This window comes from Filicampus tigris, chromosome 7, assembly GCF_054856515.1.
Source record: "Filicampus tigris isolate MCC_2025a chromosome 7, RoL_Ftig_1.0, whole genome shotgun sequence".
Taxonomy (NCBI): Eukaryota; Metazoa; Chordata; class Actinopteri; order Syngnathiformes; family Syngnathidae; genus Filicampus; species Filicampus tigris.
Genome location: NC_141223.1, coordinates 7,341,074 through 7,364,273, shown reverse-complemented (window position 1 = coordinate 7,364,273; position 23,200 = coordinate 7,341,074). Strand labels below are relative to the sequence as shown.

Sequence of the window (23,200 nt, the reverse complement as noted above, 5' to 3'; positions counted from 1 at the left end):
TGAGGCCCAATTTGGAGCACCGTGCCTCTGTTCTCCTTCCAAGATCTCCATGGCAACAGAGTGATGATGAGCTCGAAGCCAAAAGATCGACAGGTGGGGAGTACGTAACACCAAGCAGGAAATGGTAGAGCATGATGTGTCCCCTCCCCCGTGCTGCAGAATAACAATGGATATGTCCGTATTTAACTCATTGGCAGGTCAGCAAGTCTGTTTTTTTTACGATGCAGTTTTCCCCCAAATTTTGCTGCATGTGCAGATTGGCCTCCCTGTGGTTGCCTGACCACTTAATGAGAACGTACAAAAAGAGATGAGTCTTATCCCGTTTCGTCTGACAATGGTTGAACAGGATGTTTCACTCCCCCAGTGTGTATCTGAGACTAACTCAAAGTGGCAGTAGGAGCATCTTAAAAGCTGTTTTTATGACAGTGAAGGATTCTTTCTGATCTGAATGCATGCCATAAAACAAACATGGGAAAAAGATAAGAAAGCTCTTTCAGTATGCGCCAAACATCTTTTTCTCTTGAGCCAGCACATGTTGAATCACGTCAGCAGCCAGCATCCTCTTTTCGCTCCACGAGGTTTTTCAAAGAGTCCTGTTTTGCGAGGGACTTCTAAGTCTGTCTCGTACCGTAATATTTTTTGTTTGTAATTTAATCCTTTTTGGAGTAAATCTGAAACATTAGTTAGCTCTTTGACTGTAAACTTCAGCTTTACAGATGCCATGTCTGTTCTGCAGGCAGTGTGTTTTGTGCTTAAGACATCTCTTGTGACAAATTGTAACAGTGAAGGTAACATGACATAAACAATAAGTCTAAATAAAATACAGAACAATACTGACTACTCATTTGAGATTCTGATGAATAAATGTACTTAAATGTGTGCAAATCGCTAAATCGCTATAGACATTTTTTGCTAGTCGATGTTGGCTGTTTCAGGTTTTGGTCCAACCAATCAGAAAACAGAATTATTGTTGACGTCATTAAGGGGCCAGCCTTGGACCTCTGAGCACAGCAATACCACAATAAATACATTTATTGTAAAATGAACACCGAAAACTCATGCATGATATTAATCTACAAAAATGAAAACAAAAGACATTTTCGCTGTAATTATAGTTACGTTATTATTATGTGTGAAACGTTAGTTTCACAAATGTAAGACGCAGTTTCAACTTTTAGTTAGTTTCATATATGTAAGAAGCAGTTTCAGTTAATTTATTTTTTTTAAAGCATTTTTGTTTTTATTTTATTCCTTTTCTGAGCAATGTTTTTACAGTTTTACTTGTAGGTATTTTTGTTGTTGTTGAAGCTTGGTGAGGACCAATTTGAACTCTGATTGGTTAGCAGGGTGACTGGTAATGAAAAAATGCTTGCAATATCTCAATGTTTTCAAAAGTGAAAACATTTTACAATGTTACTATTGTAGCAAGACACATGAGGTCAATACACATAATTTTCATCACATAAAATGATGTGGCGGGCCGGATCTGTCCCCCGGGCCTTGATTTTGACACCAGTTCCATGGAGGTTGAAGTATGACTGGACAAAAAAAAAAAAAATCTTAACAACCACATGTACTCAAAGTAGTGCAGTGAAAAGGAAAGCTACGGAATGAAGAGAAAAGACTGATGGAATAAATTAATTCATTTTCATCGAATTAGAATTCAGGTTGTAAATGTGGGTCAGTACCTCTGACAGAGTTTTAAACCAGCAAAGAAGGCCTTGCTGGCGACTAATCCAGGACGTACCGTCCGTGCCTTTCGCGTAAAGTCAGCCGAGATGAGACTGCAGCGCTAGAAATTGGATGGTTGGACGTTAATGCAGTATGAAGAGAGTAAAACCGGTCGTATTTCACGCTTATGTTTATGTAGCACTTAGCGGAGGCGTGTCGTGCTTGTTATCTCCATTGCAACAGTGGCGATATTAGAGGCCCGGCTAGTAAAGAATAGGTGCAGCCGCTGAGTGTCCTCACCGTGGAGAATCGATGCATCATGTGGACAGATGAGCTGTCACCGTAATGTGACCAGGCTGCGTCTGGGAGATGTAGCACCCTGGTATGTATCGGCAATTCAAGAGCATGTTCAAACACAACCGTGTTGGTTGCCATGCGTTATGTGAATAGGACTGACACGTTTGTCCAAATCCCTCCAGGTGCGACGGTGGTCCGCAGCCCCACAGCCTTATTAGAGAGGTTATAAATAGAAGTCTCCTCTTAAATCGCTCCCCTATCATTTAGCATTCTCCTTGCTTCTCTCCTCTCCGTCTCATTATCTCACATCAGTGTCCCCGTGTCAAGTTGAGCTTTTCACATAACGGTGTGTTCGTTGTCTTGTGACGGATGATGTCTGGCAGTCGCACCCGTTTATTGCCTGTTTGTTCGACGACAGCACAGGGACCTTGCTGGAGGACTTTAAAGCGTCCCCGGGCTGTGTACTAAATTATGAATGACACATCCAAAGACATGAAAACATTTAGCAAAGTTGAGAAGACGAGGAACGACTTCTCAAGCGTGTTTGTTTGGTCTTATCACTCTGCTGTTGCCTCATTTTCATTTATTAACAATTTGAGGCAAGATTGAAACCTATCAAGGTGCTCTGCAATGTTTATGTGCGCTCCATGGAAGCACTTTTTGAAAAGAGGAGTTACTCCTTGAAGCCAGTGGGCTGGGAGGCAAAGGAGTGTGCCAGCGAATGGATGCTTTGATGTAGAAATAGACTTTAAATAGAGACAGACATTAAAGGCTCTTTTCCCTTTTATATAAGCATTGCACCGTGTTCCTCTAAGGTACCACAACAAGGATGAATATAAAGCAGATGATAGCAGATTGAGGAGGAACACTTTAGAAAAGGATGACTGTGTATTTAGTATCTGACTCATTTCTGCATGGCAGTGATTTTAGCTGCCAGCAGTTATTCATTGACTCTTCGATTCAAATCATTTAACTCATTTACTGCCATTGACGGATTTACTTGTCTTTTCACAGTCCAGCCATTCAATCCCAGATCTTATTTACATTTTTTCAAATTTATTCAAACATTAGTGAAAAAGAAGTTATGTGCTGAAACTAGTGGATTATGAAGGTTCCCCGCTTTTTCTGTCACTTGGGAGTGGTGAAACAAAGAAAGTGAAGGATATTAGTTGGAATTTCAACCAAGATTTTGTGAAAAAAAGTTGGTCAAAAGTCCAACAAAATTTTGGGGATTTCATGCAAGACATCAGAAAATTTCACATGAGATCATCTTAGCAATCACTTATAGGATTAACTCAACACGTGTTTTCATTTAGCCTTTTCATTAGATGCCACCACACCAGTGATGGTAAAAATGACATAATATACTTTTGACGTTTTTGAAATAGGAAATGGTCTGGCCATTGAAAGAACAATATGATAGTAAGGAAAAATACCAATTACATTTACAACAATAGTTTATCTGCTGTTGGAAAGGGACCACCTCACTCAAGGGAGTAGAGCAAGTCTCACAACAATAACCCAAATTGCTCATTTTTATTCACGAGTTGGTTTTCACTGTACTGGTAGATAGCAGCGCAATATAGTTCCGAACACTTCTAATAATGTGCATTGAGTCACTCTGAGGAGCTGATGTCAGTCACCAAATCACGACTGCGATAGAAGTGGGCTAAATTGAGTGATGAACTACTAGACTGTGTCGACAAAAGGGATGGCACTGCATGCCGAGGCATTTATTGCCGGGCGGCTTTCTAACTGACAGATCCAATATATCATTTTAATATGAATGCAAGCCTGATATATTGTCAGGATATTTCCTGAATGGTAAACTTCAAAACAATACTTTACTCAGTATACTGATGAAGAATGAAGTGAAACCTATTTTCTTTTTAGAAGTTCACTTCAAACTTCCCTCTTTGACAAATATGAATGACACTTAAATATGGGCTGAAATACGAGCCAGCAGAAAAGCAATTTCAATCATTTAAATTCAGCTAAACATTCAAATTGTTGGTGTGTTGGGAGCAAGATACGGTACATGTTTAACTTGATTAGCAATGTGGCAAAGATCTTGCTTCCACGTATGTTTGCTTTGGTTCGCTTTGTTTTCAGCATTTCAGATTCAGGCCTTAAACCTCATAAGAGCACAAATGACAACTTTGAAGGATTATTTCTCAGAGTGATTTTGGCATTATTATGAATAAAATATTTCGTTTCAGCTGAATTACAGAGAACTCATTATGCAGTGCACATTTCAGATGCAAATTACTACCAGCGATATGAAAGTTTAATTAACATAATCCAACAAATTCCTCACTGACTGAAATGTATGTATGTATGTATGTATGTCTGTATGTTACTAATACGATGTAATCGCATAGTTCTACTGGTAACGTTTTGGGTGTAGAATTTGACACTTGTCCAGAGTATTATTATTATTATTATTATTATTATTATGATGATGAGTAACTCTTTCATTCATCTTTATATATCTATATATACAATATATACATATAAAGTGTGGCGCATCCTTTTAAAGTTTAGATAAGATGCGTGTTCTCAACATGGGAGGAATCTTTTTAAATTCATGGATACCTCTTTGACAGTGTCAATTAAAACGAAGCATTCAATTTTTTGTTGGCGTTTATTATTATCAGCTGTCATGGCTGTTGCCTGTTGACACTTCGAGGCAGAGTTGTAATCCCAGATGATGAAAGGAAAGTGTTGTATAACATATCTCTTTTCACAGCATGATGGGACTCTGGCAAATATTGCCGGAAGCAGATGGGGTGAGGGCGGGATAACAACACATTGCCTGTTGTGCTGTGGGCTAATTGTTCCCACTTGGTCTGTAACTATGGTAACTTGGTTGCAATAATGGGGGTGTAGAACAGTTTAAGGCAACCTGAAAAAAGATTTCAAGAGCCTCACTCAGCTTCAACATATGCAGAACTCACCTGGGGATGGGCTGCCTCTGTTGATTTTTGGTATTTTTACAAAGACAAATGTACCGACTTACAGTTAGTGTAAATCCAAAAGTAGTTGGACAAGGATTTCTTTTATGTTTTGAATTATGTTGACATAATTCTGAATATAGCCAAGTAATTTTGTATATGTGGAGCCCATGCACATCACCAGATTCTGAGTTTCTTCTTTGGGGATGCTTTGGCTTTTCTTGCTTCTCACATGGTATCACAGTAGAACTCGTCACAATTCATCTTAATTCATCTAATGAGCCTGTTGAATAAACAGATACACAAACCATTTGCACAACAATGTGCTTTTTTTGATGTGGTATGCTTTGGATTATAAACCTACTTTTGTCTCCCCATCATTCTGAGGCATTTTTTGTTCTTTGGTCTGTCCAAAGAATCTTAATCTAGAACATTGGAGGCAATTTTAAATGTTTTGGGACAAATCTAATATGGCTTTACTGTTCTTGAGTTGAACCTTGTTGTTTACCATCTGTATTTACAGTACATCCATGCAAGCATCTCTTGATTTTAAGCATTGACAATGTTATGATAATATTTTTTTTATTTGTTCACCAATCACATCATTATGCCTTGTCCACTTTAGTTTTCTTCCTGCAAAAAGTGAAGGTAAGAGGCAAGTGTAGGTGGCTGTAGCAAAGCATCTCCAGAGAGGAGTTTGGCAATGTCCTTGGGGGCCAGGCTTCTCGGAATACTAATGAGCACGGGAAAGCGGGGGCTATCTGCATAAAATGGCTGTAATTCTAAACTGTAAATGCCACGTTTTTCTGGAACCTCTAAACTGAAAAATGCAAGTCAAACGTCTATCCCATCTTGATTGTTTCATTTTCAAATCCACTCTGGTGGCGTGTCAGGGGAAAATCATAAAAACTCTTTGTCCAAATAAAATATTGCACCTAACTGTCTTTTTAAAATGTTTGTATTGGTGCTCCAAGGAAGCCCAATTTTGATTTGCTGTTGGTGAATTTTAAATAATCTATTCCCTTCCAACTGATTTCTGTGCAATTAGCTGAAAGATAATCATTACACGATACCCCTGCAGTTTAATCACATTCAGCTCAAATGAGTCATGCTAATTCTGTGAATGGCTATGAAAGTGCCGAAATGAAGCACTCTATTTACCGCTGCTGAGAAACAGCATGTCTTGCGAACACACGTCTTGCTTTATTTTTTCTGTATTTGTCTGCTGGCAGCACGGTGCTCGACCGGCTAGCACATCCGCCTCGCAGTGCAGAGGTCGTGGGTTCGAATCCGGCCCTGGCCTTCCTGTGTAGAGTTTGCATGTTCTCCCCGTGCCTGTGTGGGTTTTCTCCGGGTATTTCGGTGTTCTCCCACATTCCCAAAACATGCATGGTAGGTTAATTGGACTCTATAAATTGCTAGGTATGATTGTGAGTGTGAATGTTTGTTTGTCTGTGTGTGCCCCGCCTACTGCCCGAAGACAGCTGGGATAGGCTCCAGCATGCCCGCGACCCTTGTGAGGATTAGCGGTTTGGATAATGGATGGATGGATGGATGGATTTGGCTGCATGTCAGGTGTGCGGCACCTGCGTGTGACTTAGTACTGGTCAGTCCGTTCTCAGCGCCGTGTGGCTGTCGCTGACAACTTGGGCGAACTGGGCTGACCTGAACTACTGACAGCAGCTCACAGCCCTCTGGTAACAACCATGACATAATGCAAGCTGACACAAGTTTTAGAAGTTTCTCTCCTTAACTCACCTGATTCAAAACATCATGATCGTTATCAAGCTTCTTCAGAGCTTTCTGATGAGCTGATCATTTGAATCAGGTGTGTTGCAGCAGGGACAGATAGAAAACAGGCAGGAAAGCGGCCCTTGAGGACCGCAGCTGGACATGTCTGATACAAATTCTATTAGGGACAGAAATCACAGGTTGACCTGTTTTGATACGGTCACACCAAAAAGGACAGAAAAGGCAAAAGCATTACATAATATCTGATAATTGAAACAATGACCAAGCAGACAACAATAAATCAAAGCCATTGGCTCAGCATGCACGTTTCCTCCTCAGGCAGCACACCTTGGAACTGGCTCATTAATCTGGTAATGTAGCTTTAGAACTGAAATATTACATGGTGCTCCATCATGGTCAAGTTGGTCGCACCCATTAAAAAAAAAAAAAATCATCTGACAACATTTTAAGTAATATTTTACTGTAATACAAGTTTTTTTTTTAAATATCAGAAAAAATAATGTTGTTTCTATGCTGTTTTCCCATTATTCACATCTCTTGTAGCACTTAAGATATAACTTCTGTCATTCTTTGAGTTAGTTGCGTACATACTTAAAGAAACAAATTTAAAATAGAAATTATAAAGCAGGCATCTATTTTTGTTTTTATTAAACGCTCATTCAAAACACAAACTTTGGAATACATGCTGTATTTGGACAACAAACATTCGAAGATTACATTAATATTACACAAAACATGTTTCGATTGAATTATTCATCATTACCATCCTACATGGATATGCTTGATCATTTCTTCACGAAAGTGATTCGCTATCCATATGTTGACAAAATATGATGTTTATGCCTCTTAATTCAATTTGGAATTTACACTCCATCTTCACTCCTTTCCTCAAGACAGATGACACTCACATTGTGAAGCAATTAACTTTCCTTCGGAGTACTGGTATCTAATTCCTCTGATTGTTGCTCCATGGGAATAAACATAAAGAGGTTAATATACGTCATTATCAGTTGCTGAGAAATAAATTCATTCACATGATTTGTTGGAGCCTGAGGCTGCCAGCTATGAGGGAGTAATGAGCAGTAATCATTCGATAATTTACAAGCACCAATAGCACAATAGAAATATCATTAAATGACTGTTTTTGCAGATGATAATACAGCTTTGAAATGACAGTTTTCATAAAGTTAATTCAAACTCCAGTACATACCAACTGATTAAATAATTTGAAGTAATACAATAAAAGATTTAAAAAATATATGTTAATGTCAGTAATGGTCCAAACAACCATTGAGCAACACAAAAGTAAAATGAAGCCATCATTGTTTTACTGCAAGCAGAATACATTCAGCAAACACACAGGCAAGAAGTTAATTATATTTAGGACAATTTTAGGCCAGTCACTTTATTTGAGCTCATCTTTAATCTTGTGTAAGGGTAATGGTAAAGCACAAGTGGAAATTGCACAAATGGTGGTTGCAAGTCAATTACTTCGCAAGTGGTGTTATATCCCTCCCGAACAACATTGCTTATTTTAAAGTTGCTTAAGGCATCACTAGTTTCTTCAATTAACATCCAACTTACTGCCAATAGAGCTAATCTACACAGTCTCATTGTAGCTTTATCGATACTGTGCCCTTAGGGGTGGAAAAAATCCCTCAGTAGAATTGTATTTGAAGTGTGTTTGGGAATAGAATCGAAAAAGCAAAATACCAAAAGAAAGAAGACTCCACCCACTGCGCTTTATGCTAGACTTGCACTCGGTGTGAAAATAGGGCCCTATGTAGTCAGCACCATTGTATGTAACAAAAATGCATATATAATTAAATTAAAGTTTATATAATGTATAAATCATGACATGGAGCACATGAAAATATTCAGATATTTTCTGTGGAAAAATGTGTTTTTTTGGGGGGGTAATTCACCCTCATTAATGTATTTTGAATGTTCCACAAGAGAGATAACGAGGTTAGGTTATCATCTTTTTTTTTATCTCATGTGGTGAAAACTAGCTTTGTTTTAAATCCACACCACACACATAAGACAATTGAAATAAATAAAAATGGTTTTCAGTACAGTTGCCAGGGGACATGGTTCAAGCATCATTACCATCCGTCTGTTCAGCCCCTTCTCAGGAACACACTTTGTTTCTCTCGTGGTGGTATTAAATCTGTTTGGTTTTTAAATCACAGAGCATCAAAAGTTACTTCACTAAAATGCTTTATAAAACAACAAACAAGAGATTGCAGTTTGGGATACGTTAAGCCAAAGAAGCACAGGCAGCATGCTGTCAGGCAGCTTTTTAAGCACCACTTTGTCCTCTTTCACCTTCAACATCCTTACAAGAATATTTTTCTTCAAATGTGCTTAAATATTGATGAAGGGAACCAGCATGATGGCTGTCAGGAGGCATCTATATCATTGCTGTGTGTGTGTGCGTGTGCGTGCGTGTGTGTACCCATTACTTGACTTTTGATCCAGCCGGTGTGTTATCATCTGTTGGGACGCCACAAACACGAGCATTGAAATCAACAGAAACAAATAATTTAATCACTAATTGATAATAGTCGCAAACAGTATATTGTACTGCTGGGTTTCAAGACTTATTCATTGTTATTCAAATTTGTAGTAATTAAAGTGAATTATGCATGCCACGGGAAGTACACTGAGGTGATAGCAGTACGAAAAAAAATCAGATCAGAGTGTACAAGATAAATTTAAGTAGAATACAATAAGTAGCTTCATGAGTCGCCCACCATCCCCCATCCCCACTGTTTTGCTTTCTGTCCCCTCTGAAAACTTGTTCTGTCTGACTGCATTTTAAATAAATATCCATCACAACAGAAACAACGACAGGGGAAGTATAACAAACTCCCCGGTGCACAGGAAAAACAGTTTTGTCATGAAAAGGCATACAGATCCGCCATTCTGCATGCTCAAGCAGCTGAACAGGACAAACGAAAGGAAAAAAAATAAAACTAAAATCAATAGTAGCTTGATAACATCGGTGAGGATAATGATGTGTGACAGACTGGACCACAAGCATTCTTGTTCTCTGCTATATTTAGGGACCTCTTTTGCAGTCAAGCTACAATAATGCTATTTAAACTTTTACTGGAAAAACTGACCAAACGTACAGCTTGGTAGGCAAAGTGACGAAGCTGCAGATGATTTTTGTTCTGCCTCTCACCAACAATTCTCCTTCTGTCTATTTATTCCTTCTTATTTCAGTTTTTCGCAGACCCGTGTTCCAGCAGTCCCTGTCTCCATGGAAACTGCAGCCTGCACCATCGAGAAAAGGAGGGGGAGCCGACTCACACCTGTGACTGTAACGAAGGCTACGAGGGGCCGAGGTGCGATCAAATCGTGCTGGCTGTGGCCGAATGGGAACCTGTCTCCCCATCAGCTCCTGAACTGGCCACCCCTGTCACCTCCACAACTTCAGCCGCCACTCAGCCACCACACCCAACCGACGTTTCCCCCAGCACGACTTCAGCAATGCCCACCCTACCGTCATGGCAACCCAAAAGTGGGCAGCGGCTTCTGATGGTGCCATGGGAGGCAGACAGGGTGAGACAACTTTTACGCGCAATTGTTACTTTTACAGTTAACTTTAGGGTCTATAAACAGAACATTAAGTGGCCGTGTTTGTGATTTAGGTGACCGAGGGTCTGCACTGTGTGAGCCCAGAGCTGTGTGAGCTGACAGCAACATTGACTTTATCTCTGGAGGTGCCAGAGGAAACGGTTGTCAAGTAAGGGTGCCTTAAAGTACAGTAGTTAGCTTTTTGACTTTTCCTTTTATCCTCAAAGCAGGGGCGGAGCCAGAACGTGGATAATGGGTGGGCCCGGAAAAATCAGGGTGGGCCTGAATATTTGTCTCACTGAGCACAATCCTCCTGTCCCGACACATCGTATTTTAAAATACAATTTTAATAAAAATACAATCAATCAATACAATAAAAAACACAATGAAACACAAATTCAAAAATAATTTCATAATAATTTACAAAAAATTTTAAAGTATACATTTTTTCATGAATCTCACCGGGTGGGCCTGTGCACACCCAGGCCCACCCATGGCTCCGCCCCTGCCTCAAAGCCAAGAAATGTGACATCAAACGTTTCTAAATATGAGTTATGTGCTATATATAGGCTAAAAAGGAGGCAATAAATGTGAAACACTACATTCAAGAATATGATTTCAATTTTAATAATATTATTCAGTCTTGTTTGTCAAGCATACCGACAACAATAGTCGCATAAGTAATATCCACGGTGAATAAAATAAAAGCAAAACCGAATCATTTGTCTTGATAGGTGTTTAGATGGACGATAGAGCAATAGATCAGTAAATAAATAAATAAATAGCTGCCTGCAATAGCTGTAAAACATTAGTAGATGACTGGTAGTAGCACTTGCTGTCCTCAATTCCTTGACAGAACACACTGTAGTCTCTAAGGAAACATGATAATCCACATGGACATGATTACAAAAGTACATACTTGAAGAACAAAAAAAGAAACATTATAGTAGTATTTCCAACTATTTGTACTTGTTATAAGTTGTGACCATGAAACATTATACGTCAAAGGTATTCTCAGTAAACCAAAGGCCCCCCCTGCGCCCCATTGTGTGTTCACCTCAAATAGTTTTATTTTGTTTAATTTACAGTGGTTACATTTTCTGTATACATGTATGGCAGTAAATACCGTACACCTAATAGATATTTTATGACAGTTTGAGCCTGTAACATCTTAAGCAGCTTACTGTACAATGTTGTATTCAACTTTGGATGTTCCACTGTATTATTACTCATTCAAGACTATTCCATCTTTTCAGCATGCTTGCTCTTAAAAAGCGTTATGTTCTGTGAGTAAGGTCAATAAATTATGCAGAAGAGTCAAGGAGATGAGGAGATGTACTTGATGTTGCCCCTCATTACCGATCGTGAGTCAGTTCATGGTTGGAGACAGGGAGCTATGAAGTGAGGGCTAATCATCTGGGGACTGCTTTGTTATTGTGCAATGCGGTTCAGCGCAATTCTAGCTATCTTATTTTTTAAGTTTGAGGTTAAAGCGAAACCCCCCACTGAAACAATTCATTTCGATTCTGTGTTGTTTACATTTTGAAATGCTACGAGTTATTTCAAATTGTTTAGATCATGTATCTGTAATGTAATGTCATGTCATTGTGATTGTGCCAGTTCACTTCACATTAGACGTGGCAAGATGTCAGTTCATACTGTATGTCGAGATCGGTTCCTAGCAAATGTAAGCAACCTGACAACACAGACATGAGTACACCTATGTGTTCATGGGTTCATGTTTCCATATGACTGCACCATAAATCTGTTCTCCCTCTGAAACTGAAAACAAGAGCATATGTCTCTTGTTGAGTCAATCAATTAACAATTAACCATGTGTTTGACTCTATTACGGTACTTTGTGCAAAGACTCTATGTACAATACATTCATTCATCAGGCTGAACACTGCAAAGCTGTCCTATTTCCTTTTCTAAATTGCTCACAAACATTTTCCCGCTCCGACAGGTTGGTGGTGAATGCCGCTGGAGCTCCAGTGCTGTGGCGTGTGAACGAAGAAGGCTTCCTGCATTCTTCTTTTATAAATGGGTCTAAAATGTGGTTCCTGCAGGCCTCTAATGGGCTGGTGCTCCCCGACCATGCGTTGCCTCTGGGACAAAACTACTTTCTCAGTAAGAGGCCCTTTTCTCTTAAAACATGGAAAACCTCATTGTTTTATTATGAAGTCATAAGATGATGAGGGCAAATTTGCACCATCTCATTCGAAGGGATCATGTAAGTCAATGAAATGGTTGTCGCGGGCCACGCCAACATGCTAATCTCAATTTTATGTCTTTTTACGAATTAGTCAATCATATATTTTTTAATAAGTAGATGTGACGTTAAGAGGACAAAAATAATGATCTGGTTTGATTTGACAAAAAGCTGGATGGAGGAGGAGGCATTTGCAAACGACCAAATGAATGCTTTAAATATCAATTCAAGTGTGCATCATCAAATATAAATCACACACAGACATGTTGAGTGGAAAAATGTGTGCAAAGTCAGCAAAGAACTAGGCGCGATGACAATGCATTTCCGTCCCACGTCATTGTATTTCAATTTGTCTGTGAGTGTGATTTGTTGTGACTGTACACGTTCAACACGGTCATCTGGGTTGACAATCATTAAATCAGAAGCGAACGTTACTAAGCTCTAATTTGTTGGAGCTTACATTCCGTCATTGGTGTTCTCACAGTTGATTGGCTCTAAAAAGGCCATTGATGTGCACTAAGGGGCTATTTTTATCCAAGCGTCCGAGTTGCTGTCAGTTGTGACTGAAGGAGCTGTAAGATATGTCTTCAACTTAAATGCTTTGAGAGAGATAAGGCACCCACTCTATTTTGGTTCATACAGAGGCATCTCCTAAAAGAGGAAGTCAACGCAAAAATGTTTTTCTAAAGAATATGTTTTATGCAGGCCCACTAGTTGAAACACAGCATTCCAATTAATATTATGTTTGTGGAATATGAGTTAAGCGACAAAATTCACCCTTTTTTTGCCATTTCGCGGGGTGGCCATTTTGCCACTTCTGTCAACTGAAAATGACATCACAACTGCTCAGGGCTCAGATCACGACCAATCATAGCTCAGCTTCAGAAAACAGGTGAGACATGATTGATCATTATCTGAGCCCTGAGCATATGTGATGTCATTTTCAGTCAACAGAAGTGACAAAATGGCCACCCCCTGAAATGGCAAAAAACGGGTGGATGTTGCTGCTTAACTCCTATTTCATATTTCATCATATGGCCTTGTTTCAACTAGTGGGTCTGCATAGAACATATTCTTAAAAAATGTTTGGGTTGACTTTCTACCTTAACGCAGGTATTTTTGTCTATAGATCATGGGTATCCAACCAAAAACAAAAACATGCTCAAGCAAATCCATTGGACAATGTAACTATATTTCTCTTTGGTAGGTATGATCCAGGTGGATGCCGCCACAGCACCAGAGGTCACCCTGCGTCTCAACCTCACAGTGAAAGCTAGCAGTTGTGTGGAGCCTGGCAGCAGCTTCAGTGACCCCCAGTGCTCGGGCAAAGGCAAATGTGTCACACAGCCATCTGAGGTAAGACAGAAAATATAACACTTTCATTTACAGTAGATTGTCTTTCAATTTTATTCCACGTTATCAAGGGATATGTTCCAGGCTGAAAAATGTTTCTTCTAAAAAAAGTTCCAAAATGCTTTTTTTTCTTCCCCCGATGGATGGCTTATGTTTCTGTTCCTGACCAATTTCAGAAATACACTGGCTGTGTGATAGCAGTTTTGCTGCATAAGCAGAAATTCTCTCCGTAAATGAGACAATTTCACAGTGTCAAGAAATAGGCTGTTAAAATATGTCAATAGTTCTTGATCTTTGTGGTAAACGCATGCCACAGACATGTTGAAAAAAAAATACAGGACATTCAATTTCTGTTAAATGAATTATGTTTGCAGAGTACCTTCTTTTGCGAGTGTGATGACAGCTACACAGGAATCTTCTGTGAGGAATTTGATTCCTGTCACCACCGCCCTTGTCAAAACAATGCCACCTGTGCTGATGTTAGGCAGGGTGGCGAAGGACACAACTTCACGTGTACCTGTCAACCAGGTGTGGGCGTGCATGCTTATGTGTGTGTTTCCATTTTAGGATGTTGTCTACTATAGTGAGAAACCTATATGGTCAAAAGAGGTAGCTGAATTGTATTAAAAGAAAAAAACGGACTAAACTAAGGCCTAAAAGAACTACATGCCAAAGCATGAGTTCATTTTATATGGCCATTCCACCGAATCTTTGCCATTTGGTTGTTCTAACTCATTCAAAATAAACAAAAATTTGGCCTTTTTATCAACTCTATACTGGTACACCTTTTACCTTTTACAATTACTCAAAATGTGTTGTGGCCCATTTCATACAAGTTTTTTTTTTTTTTACGTAATTGTTTATTTGTGCTGAAACTCATTATTTGATACACAGTATTGAAAATAACAGGGGAGAGTTTTTTTAATGAAAAATATACATATATTCCCCCTGGGGCGGCACGGTGGTCGACTGGTTAGCACGTCCGCCTCACAGTTCAGAGGTCGTGGGTTCGATCCCGGCTCCGGCAACCCTGTGTGGAGTTTGCATGTTCTCCCTGTGTCTGCGTGGGTTTTCTCCGGGTACTCCGGTTTCCTCCCACATTCCTAAAACATGCGTGGTAAGTTGATTGGACACTCTAAATTGCCCCTAGGTGTGATTGTGAGTGTGGATGTTTGTCTCTGTGTGCCCTGCGATTGGCTGGCAACCAATTCAGGGTGTCCCCCGCCTACTGCCCCAAGACTGCTGGGATAGGCTCCAGCACTCCCCGTGACCCTTGTGAGGATAAGCGGTATGGATAATGGATGGATATATATGTATGCATGCAAATACATCAATTTCAATAACTCACCATGCAAACACTCTTAGCTATTAGTGACTCTTGTAAAGACTGGCTCTATTAACACTATTATTTAACAACAATACCAGCTCAAGTATTGCTGTAAATTGTTGAGCTGACTGGGTGTCTATTAGGTTATGAAGGGGAACGTTGCCAATTGCTGGTGAACCACTGCCTCTCTCTGCCCTGTGAGAATGGAGCCACCTGCTCCAGCAGCCTGGCCGGGCCAAGGTGTTTCTGTCCTGAAGGTAAGCTCAGCTGCATGCGGACATGTGTTTTTTGGGACACATGTTAGGTGAGCCAAAAAATGTGAGAAGGCAGTAACTTCTCTGTTAGGGCCTGGGATTCGGAACCACAGGGTCACAGTTTGATTCGCGCAGCAGAAAAAGTAAATCACAACTATTTTTTGCTGTGTGGGGGGAGAGATATTAACTTACTGTCAAAAAGCCTTAATTTTTTTCAAATGTGAGTGACCCTATGAGTAAGAAATGTGTATGTGTGCGTTACAGTTTGTGACCAATACGGCACCCCACAAATAATAATGTCTGTTGTAGTACCAAGGCTGACCTGTCAGAGGCAGCATGTGAAATACTAATACGAAGTAAACATTTTTGATTTTTGACTGGAAAACACATTTGCGTGTATTTGCAAGTACGTTACGTTCAACCGTATTTAGATACGGTTGAACGTATTTGCAAGTAGGTTTGAAAATACTTGCAAATACGTTCGCATGTACTTGTATGCTAAATGCTAATAACATAGCATTTTTTTCCCCCATAATGCTAGCAACAGGGTATTGACTTACTTATGCGCAAGTTTAAAAAACCCTATTTTTTATTTGGTCTACATTATACCAATACATTTGAAAGTTAAGTAAGTAAACATTGTTTGTATTTTTCATGATTTATTAATATGTTTGCATTGCATATTTTCTTTTCGGCATTTTCCCCCATAATGCCACTACTACTATTTCTTGTGGAAACGTGGAACTGACGCTTCATGTGGAGTGAACGTTTTTGATTGGCAATTACGTTTAACTCTCAAACTTGCTCCCCAGTATTAGAAAGCTAACAATTATCCCATGTGTGATAGTGTCATACTGTTCATTGAATTTTACACTTGACCAAGTCTTTCTTTTGTGAAATTAAGAAATAGGGGAAGATATCAGTTACTTTTTGAAAGATTCTCTGCTGTTCCCAGCTAGTATGCGCTGCATATCTGTGCCACTGAGATACTTAATTTAAACCTCCTTCCTCCATTCTAATTAGGTTTCATACCCTTAATGACCTGCATCAGACTCTCCGAGGAAATCTGTGACTGCAAAGCTTTTGCTGAAACAGCAGTTCTCAAGAATACACTGTGATGTGATTAAGGCTCAACTCAAGAATGAGATACAAGCAGACAAAATACGTTACAAGACATGAAACGACAGCCAAGTTGACCATTTAAAACTGTTTCCTTACAACCTCAAGTCATTTGAGTCCCAAAATTAACGCTTACCTTCACCACCGACCTCAAGCTTCTGGAATGTTCATTTCTCTCCAGACTCAGCATTTTTACTCTGACATGCTAAGCCTAAAGTCTTGGGTAAGGTTGATTTTGATCAGATTGTTTTCTAATCTGTAATAATCAATTTGCATATACTGTGTTGCTGTGTTTATCTTTGAGTTACTTTTTTTCAACCTTTTTCAGCATAGCTTGCTTAAATTGTTCATGTAATGTTTACCTGCTCTACCTTCCTTCTATCACACATGCGCAAGGCCAGAGGACAAAATGTGGGCCGCTGTGATGATGATGATGCCTCTAGTCAGAACCAGGAGGGCGGGGGAGTGAACGTTCCAGCTATATTTAAACTGTTAACTTCCTTTAATGTAGGCCGGTTCGACTGCCAGCAGCAGGAAGACACACAATGTTCCGCGCATGCTATGACTTTTTCAGATGATAAGCGACCTACGGATTAAGTGAGACATACATCAAATTCACTTGATCTCAAGGTTGTTGAGAAAATAGCTCACTTGGAACAAAGGCAAAACGAAAAAAGCAAGCGTGTAAAGAGCGTCTGCAAGTGTGTGTGAGGGTTGTGAGAAAACAGCAAGGACAAAGACTGTATGTGTGAGGGTGACGGGCAAAGAAAAAGCAGGAGGATGGGGTTTATGATGACTGACTGAAAAGAGGGAGCTTCATTTGGGTGCTGTAAATTTTTTTTGCCCGTTTTGGTCGACAATAAATATCCTCCACATGCAGGAAATTATAGACTTTACAGATCAATAAATGCATGAAAGAGGAACTGCTTCATTAGCGCAATGAAATGTGCACTTCAGAGATGCCAGTGTCGGGATTTACTGTGTTGTTCACCATAAATCTCGGCACACATTGTATCACGTTGCTCGTTGGAGCAAGGAGTCGCACACTGTCTGAAAATATCCATTCTGGATGTCCCACTAACTACTGCACAGTATTTGTCAAATTCATGTATTTTAAGTCAAGTCAAAAATGTCCTTTACAATAATATGTTCTATGCACTCAGTGTCGTGTAAACACAGTATTTTGATTACTATTGTATTTGTGAAATATGAATTATTTATTATCCACCTATTTTTGTCCATCTCAGGGGCAGCCATTTAGTCTTGTACTGCCACTTGCTGTCAACTGAAAATGACATCACAGTGCCTAAGGGCTCAGCTAACGACTGTCAAGACTCATCTGTTGTCTGGGTTTGGTCATGTGACTTTTGCAAGCTGAGTCCAAAGGGACTGTGATGTCATTTTCAGTCGACAGAGATGGAGATGGATAAAAACGGGTGGATTTTTCATCTTCATTCATAATTCACAAACGCAATATTAATCAGTGTTTAAGATAGTGGCCCCATTGAACCCGCCATTGTAAAGAAAATGTTCGACTTGGCGTCTCCTTTTAAGCCTTTTTTAAAATTTATTTTAGCATCCATACATAATACTGTCCGTTAAGATTACCATTCTTTTCAAAATGATTGCAGAACCAGAAGCACTCAAAAAGGCTATAATGTGAGATATTTGAGTGGTTGTTGACAAATTATATGCTTATCAAATGTTGACATTAAATAACCTATCAATAAATGATCGTTTTGTCAGTCATTGATGCAAGATGCCGCATAATTACTTTAAATGCCTTTTTGCCTCTACCCCGCTTTTCATCCCTCCCATCTCCTTAAAACCTTTCATGCAGGATATCAAGGGGCCACATGTGAGCTGAAGGTGGATCCGTGCGCTTCGCGGCCTTGCCACAACAATGGAACCTGCTACCCTCAGGGTCCGAGCCCTCTGGGCTTTGGCTGCAGCTGCACATCAGGTTTCACCGGCCCCACCTGTGCCCAGTTGGTGGATTTCTGTGCTTTGAACCCATGTGCCCATGGAGTGTGTCGCAGCGCCGGCAACAGCTACAGGTGTCTTTGCGTCCCAGGTGAGGTGCATTCCCAAGAGTCAAATGCAGTGGTTTGCCTGTCGCAGTAGCCACTTTTTGACAACTCGAGTCAACTCTGATTTAGAGGGAAGGCATGCGGTCTGGGGGTTGAGAAGCCCAGCAAAAAGTCGGATATTTCTGGATGGATTTACAGTAGAGATGCCTCGATAACAATTTTGAAAAATATTTCAAGTGTTTTTTCCCCCCCTTCAATTATTAAATCCAGCAAAAAGTTGACTTCCACTGTATATGCAGTAGTTCAAATTCATCAATCTAGTCCTTTGTATTTCAGCTTGTTCTTTTGACCTTCATCCTCTTTACCTTCAAGCCATTTACCTCACCTCATTTCCCCGCCACCCTTAGTTGTCTGGTTGCTAGGGTGAAGCAGCCTTACAAAAGATGTGTGTAAAAATTAGCATGCTAGACATCCCGTGAACACTCAAGTATAGAAACACACATGCACACGCACACACATCTTTGGTACATGGTTGTGTTGTGATTAAGAGAAAGCTAATGCGGACGTGATACGTGGAAGGATCCATCCTCCAGCTTCCTGTAATCTATTTCAGGTAATGGCATACAGCCCCCAAGATCCCCCAGTGAAAGTAGAAAGTCTTAAAAAAGCAATTGACATTTCACTGGCATTTCACTGAAACGACTTAAGAGGCCCTAACTGGGCTCCTCATTAATTCAGCCCCTTTCCAAAAAATATGTTTGTCATCATCTTGGGAGGCTTTGCACAAACCTCCAGGGGCTGTTCACACAAACTGAAAATGCATTGAAACATATTGTTTTGGCCCTTTTACGCTATATTTGTACTGTGAGACCTGAAAAGTGTCATAAAATTCAAGTACCGTATTTGAAAATGACAGGACTTTTTTGTGTATTGATTCATAATGGACAGTCTTTGGCTCTGACTTTTTGGGAACAATTTATGCTATTTTATTAACTTTAAAACCCTGAAATACAGACGTAATAAGTATTGTTTTGTATTTTGTGTCCTACTAAGGCTACCATGGCTTGTACTGTGAGGAAGAGTACAATGAGTGTCTGTCCGCGCCCTGCCAGAACTATGCCACCTGCCGGGACCTCATCAATGCCTACGAGTGTGTCTGCACGCCACAGTTTGCAGGTATGCCATTGCACATTATTGATTTTATTCCATTAATAGCATCACATTAAGACTTTATTTATGTGTTTGAGCAGGCAGACACTGTGAAATTTACAAGGACCCGTGTTTGAAAATGCGCTGCCTCAACGGAGGTCACTGCGAGAGTGCAGGTCTGAATGCTTCCTGTACCTGCCCACCTGGATACACAGGTGAGTGCTGCAACTGGTTGGTACTGTTAGCAAGCAACAGTTAACCCCCACATGCGGATACCCAGACGTAATATGAGGTTAAAAAAAAAAATATATATTTAAAGGTGAAGTCAACCCCAACCATATTTTTTGAAAATACTAGTTGAAAAAAGTTGAAAAAGTTGAAAAAAGGCATTCTGGATATTGCATTTGTGGAATGAGTTAAGCAACAAAATCCACTTGTTTTAGCAATCTCAGGGACGACGACCATTTTGTCACTTCTGTCGACTAAAATTAACGTTTCACATCTGCTCGGGGGTTAGCTTTTAAAAACTGGAGGGAAGATGTCACTGCCATAGGGCTGATTAAATATAGTTAATAAATATAATGGGACAAAAATAAAACATGTTAATGTTCCAAAGCATCCAGTAAAATCTTTAATGGTACCCAATAAAAGGAGCAATGCTCTAATCTGTCCCAATTGTCCGTATGTGTGGATCCTGGTTATGTGATTACTCAAAAGATACAATTACTAGTAATGCGAAGTTTCATTGATTAAATAATGGAACTCTGAACACAACAACTTTCCTGTCAATCCATCCAGGGGGGCGATGTGAGGTCGACATCAACGAGTGTGAGAGCAACCCTTGTCATCATGGCGGCACTTGTATTGACCAATCACATGGCTACACCTGTCACTGTCTCCCTGGGTGGGTGGGGCCTGGCTGTGAGATCCGTAAGTCAGCTTGTCAACAATTCCCATGTTCAAATATTACATAACTAAAAAAAAAAAAAAACACCAAACATAACTTGAATTGGTGTGTGTGTTGCAGACCTGCAATGGAAGCCGTCACACTCGGAGGAACCTCTGACTAACATGCCCCGCCACTCCCTTTACATCATCATCGGAGCGTTGTGTGTGGCCTTTGTCCTCATGCTCATCATCCTCATCGTGGGCATCTGTCGCATTAGCCGCATCGAGTACCAGGGCTCCTCGCGCCACGCCTACCAGGAGTTTTACAACTGCCGCAGCATCGACAGCGAGTTCAGCAACGCCATCGCCTCCATCCGCCATGCCAGGCCAGTCATTGCACTTTTGCCGAGAAGGGATTCAACTGTAAAAGCGTATCACTCAGTGTCACAAAAGGCTTTCAAGGGGTAGTCAACCCCAAAATTTTCTTGACAATAATATGTTCCATGCAGCACCACTAGCATTCTGATTGATACAGTATTGTGTTTGTGGAATATGAGTTAAGTAGTAAAATCCACCCGTTTTTGTCCATCTCGTGGGGCGGCCATTTTGTCACTTGCTGTCAACTGAAAATGACATCACAGTTGCTCAGGTAACAACCAATCATGGCTCAGTTTCAGAAAACAGGTGAGCCGTGATTGGTTGTTACCTGAGCCCTGAGCAACTGTGATGTCATTTTCAGTAGACGGCAAGTAACAAAATGTCCGCCTCCTGAGATGGCTAAAAACAGGTGGATTTTGCTGCTTAACTCATATTTCACAAATGCAATATTAATCAGAATGTCGTGTTTAGACTAATGGATGTGCATAGAACACATTATTGTACAGAAAATTTGGGGGTTGACTTCCCCTTTGAGGCTCCATGTAGCTAGGAACTGTAATTGAAGCATTCAATTACCTAGTTACCTTTTTAATTACTCGTAGATAACATTTGAACCACCAAGGTCCAACACATGGTCGACCTCAGATGTAATTACAAAAAAAAATAAAAATAGTAAATAAATAAAAACATTGGAGTCATACATGCATACTCACAATAAGACTAAACCCACATCACTTTTCGGAGGTCTCTGTGAGGTTACACACCCTTTTGCGCCCGTATCACATCAATCCCAGCCTAAACTGTGGATGGTCTCTACGGCAACACTATCTCTGATGACGCGATATTGATGTTTTTTTTTTTTCCTGCAGATTTGGCAAGAAGTCTCGGCCTGCCATGTATGATGCCACTCCAATCAGCTATGAAGACTACAGTCCGGATGACAAACCTTTGGTTACCCTCATTAAAACAAAGGATTTGTAAAACATCGGTGCGCCCACGTACACATACACACAGGCTTATTTAGGAAAAGTCAATCTGAATGTAAAATGTGAGAAAAAACATCCCCAATGATGTAATCTATAGTTTAAAAAGAACAATTCTGGAATTTGATATATCTATTTTCCTGTTAATGTTCACGCTAAGGCTTGACTGTAGCATAAGAGCAGCACTGGCACAGTATACTGATGAGGACCAACAGTACCAGTAACCTCTGCTACAAAATAATGATGTCTGCACACAACTCTCTTTCTGTCTGTCGGCTGTCCGGGCCTGCAACTCAGCAGCGCCACAAACCTGACAACAGTCAGCCGGGTTGTTGCAGGAAATAGATTTCACTGCATATGCTGAATATTTTTATATCTAAAGTCAATTCTGCAGTAGGTTGCCTTACTTTCATGCATGCTTAGATTTGTTGTTCATCTCTGTAAGATTTGGGAGCTCCCTCCTTTCATTGCTGTTTTCCCCCGCCGATGTATTACTCTATAAAGATTGTGCCAAATATTCTTTTGTGGTTGTTATAGGCGAATACATACATGTGTAAGAATATTACAGATTTAAGGGAGATTTTTGTTTCTTTTAGTAATATCTATTGTCTTTGTTCCTTACGTGCAAGTTTCTCACTGGCGTATTAATTGTCAAGAATGTGCATCTGCTAGACTACTGTGATCCAACCATCCTGCTGCGTGTACGTTAGTGAACTGTAGGGTAGACGGTTGGTATGATTGTAACTGCACAATTTATTCAGTGTACTGTACCTGTTTCTGTTATAGAACACAAACTCACACCGCGTATTGATTGCACAGTTTAGTTTCTTCTGCTGAAATGACCCGTAGATGTGCATTAAACACTTATTAATTATATTCCCTATGTTATATAATGTAAAGATTAAAGTGAACCATGTTCGTCAAACCTGATGTCTTGAGTCACTCGGCACACTCAAACAAAAGCAAGTTTTTACATTCACTGAAGCATTTTGCAAACAAACTTTGCGGTTTCATTTTGTACACGTGAGGAGAAGGCTACTGGTTAATGTGAATATGAAATTAGCCGTAGTGAACGTCTCTCTGCTACGTAACAAGGTCATACAAACCAGACTCAACAGTCGGCTGTGGGAAAGACCTTTTATGGAGTGTTAGTAATGTGAACAGCCTCAGCGACCTCAGGCTTGATCCAGATGTTTCCTGCGTAAACAGCTCTCAACACAGACAGACTGCTGCTTCACACACATCACA

The 23,200-nt window shown here is 40.1% G+C and overlaps 1 protein-coding gene across 1 annotated transcript in view; it reads left to right on the top strand.

The window, feature by feature from the left end:
• dner (delta/notch-like EGF repeat containing) overlaps positions 1–22,877 on the top strand; it is a 33,344-nt gene extending 10,467 nt beyond the window's left edge. Inside the window, exons 3-14 of the mRNA XM_086036089.1 lie at positions 9,906–10,244; positions 10,334–10,428; positions 12,226–12,389; positions 13,679–13,827; positions 14,199–14,352; positions 15,295–15,408; positions 18,365–18,598; positions 19,608–19,730; positions 19,805–19,918; positions 20,502–20,633; positions 20,731–20,977; positions 21,839–22,877. Of these exons, the coding sequence (XP_085892215.1) occupies positions 9,906–10,244; positions 10,334–10,428; positions 12,226–12,389; positions 13,679–13,827; positions 14,199–14,352; positions 15,295–15,408; positions 18,365–18,598; positions 19,608–19,730; positions 19,805–19,918; positions 20,502–20,633; positions 20,731–20,977; positions 21,839–21,950 (1,977 nt within the window). The 3' untranslated portion in view covers positions 21,951–22,877. The remainder of the gene's footprint in view (positions 1–9,905; positions 10,245–10,333; positions 10,429–12,225; positions 12,390–13,678; positions 13,828–14,198; positions 14,353–15,294; positions 15,409–18,364; positions 18,599–19,607; positions 19,731–19,804; positions 19,919–20,501; positions 20,634–20,730; positions 20,978–21,838) is intronic.
• Positions 22,878–23,200: the final 323 nt, after the last annotated feature.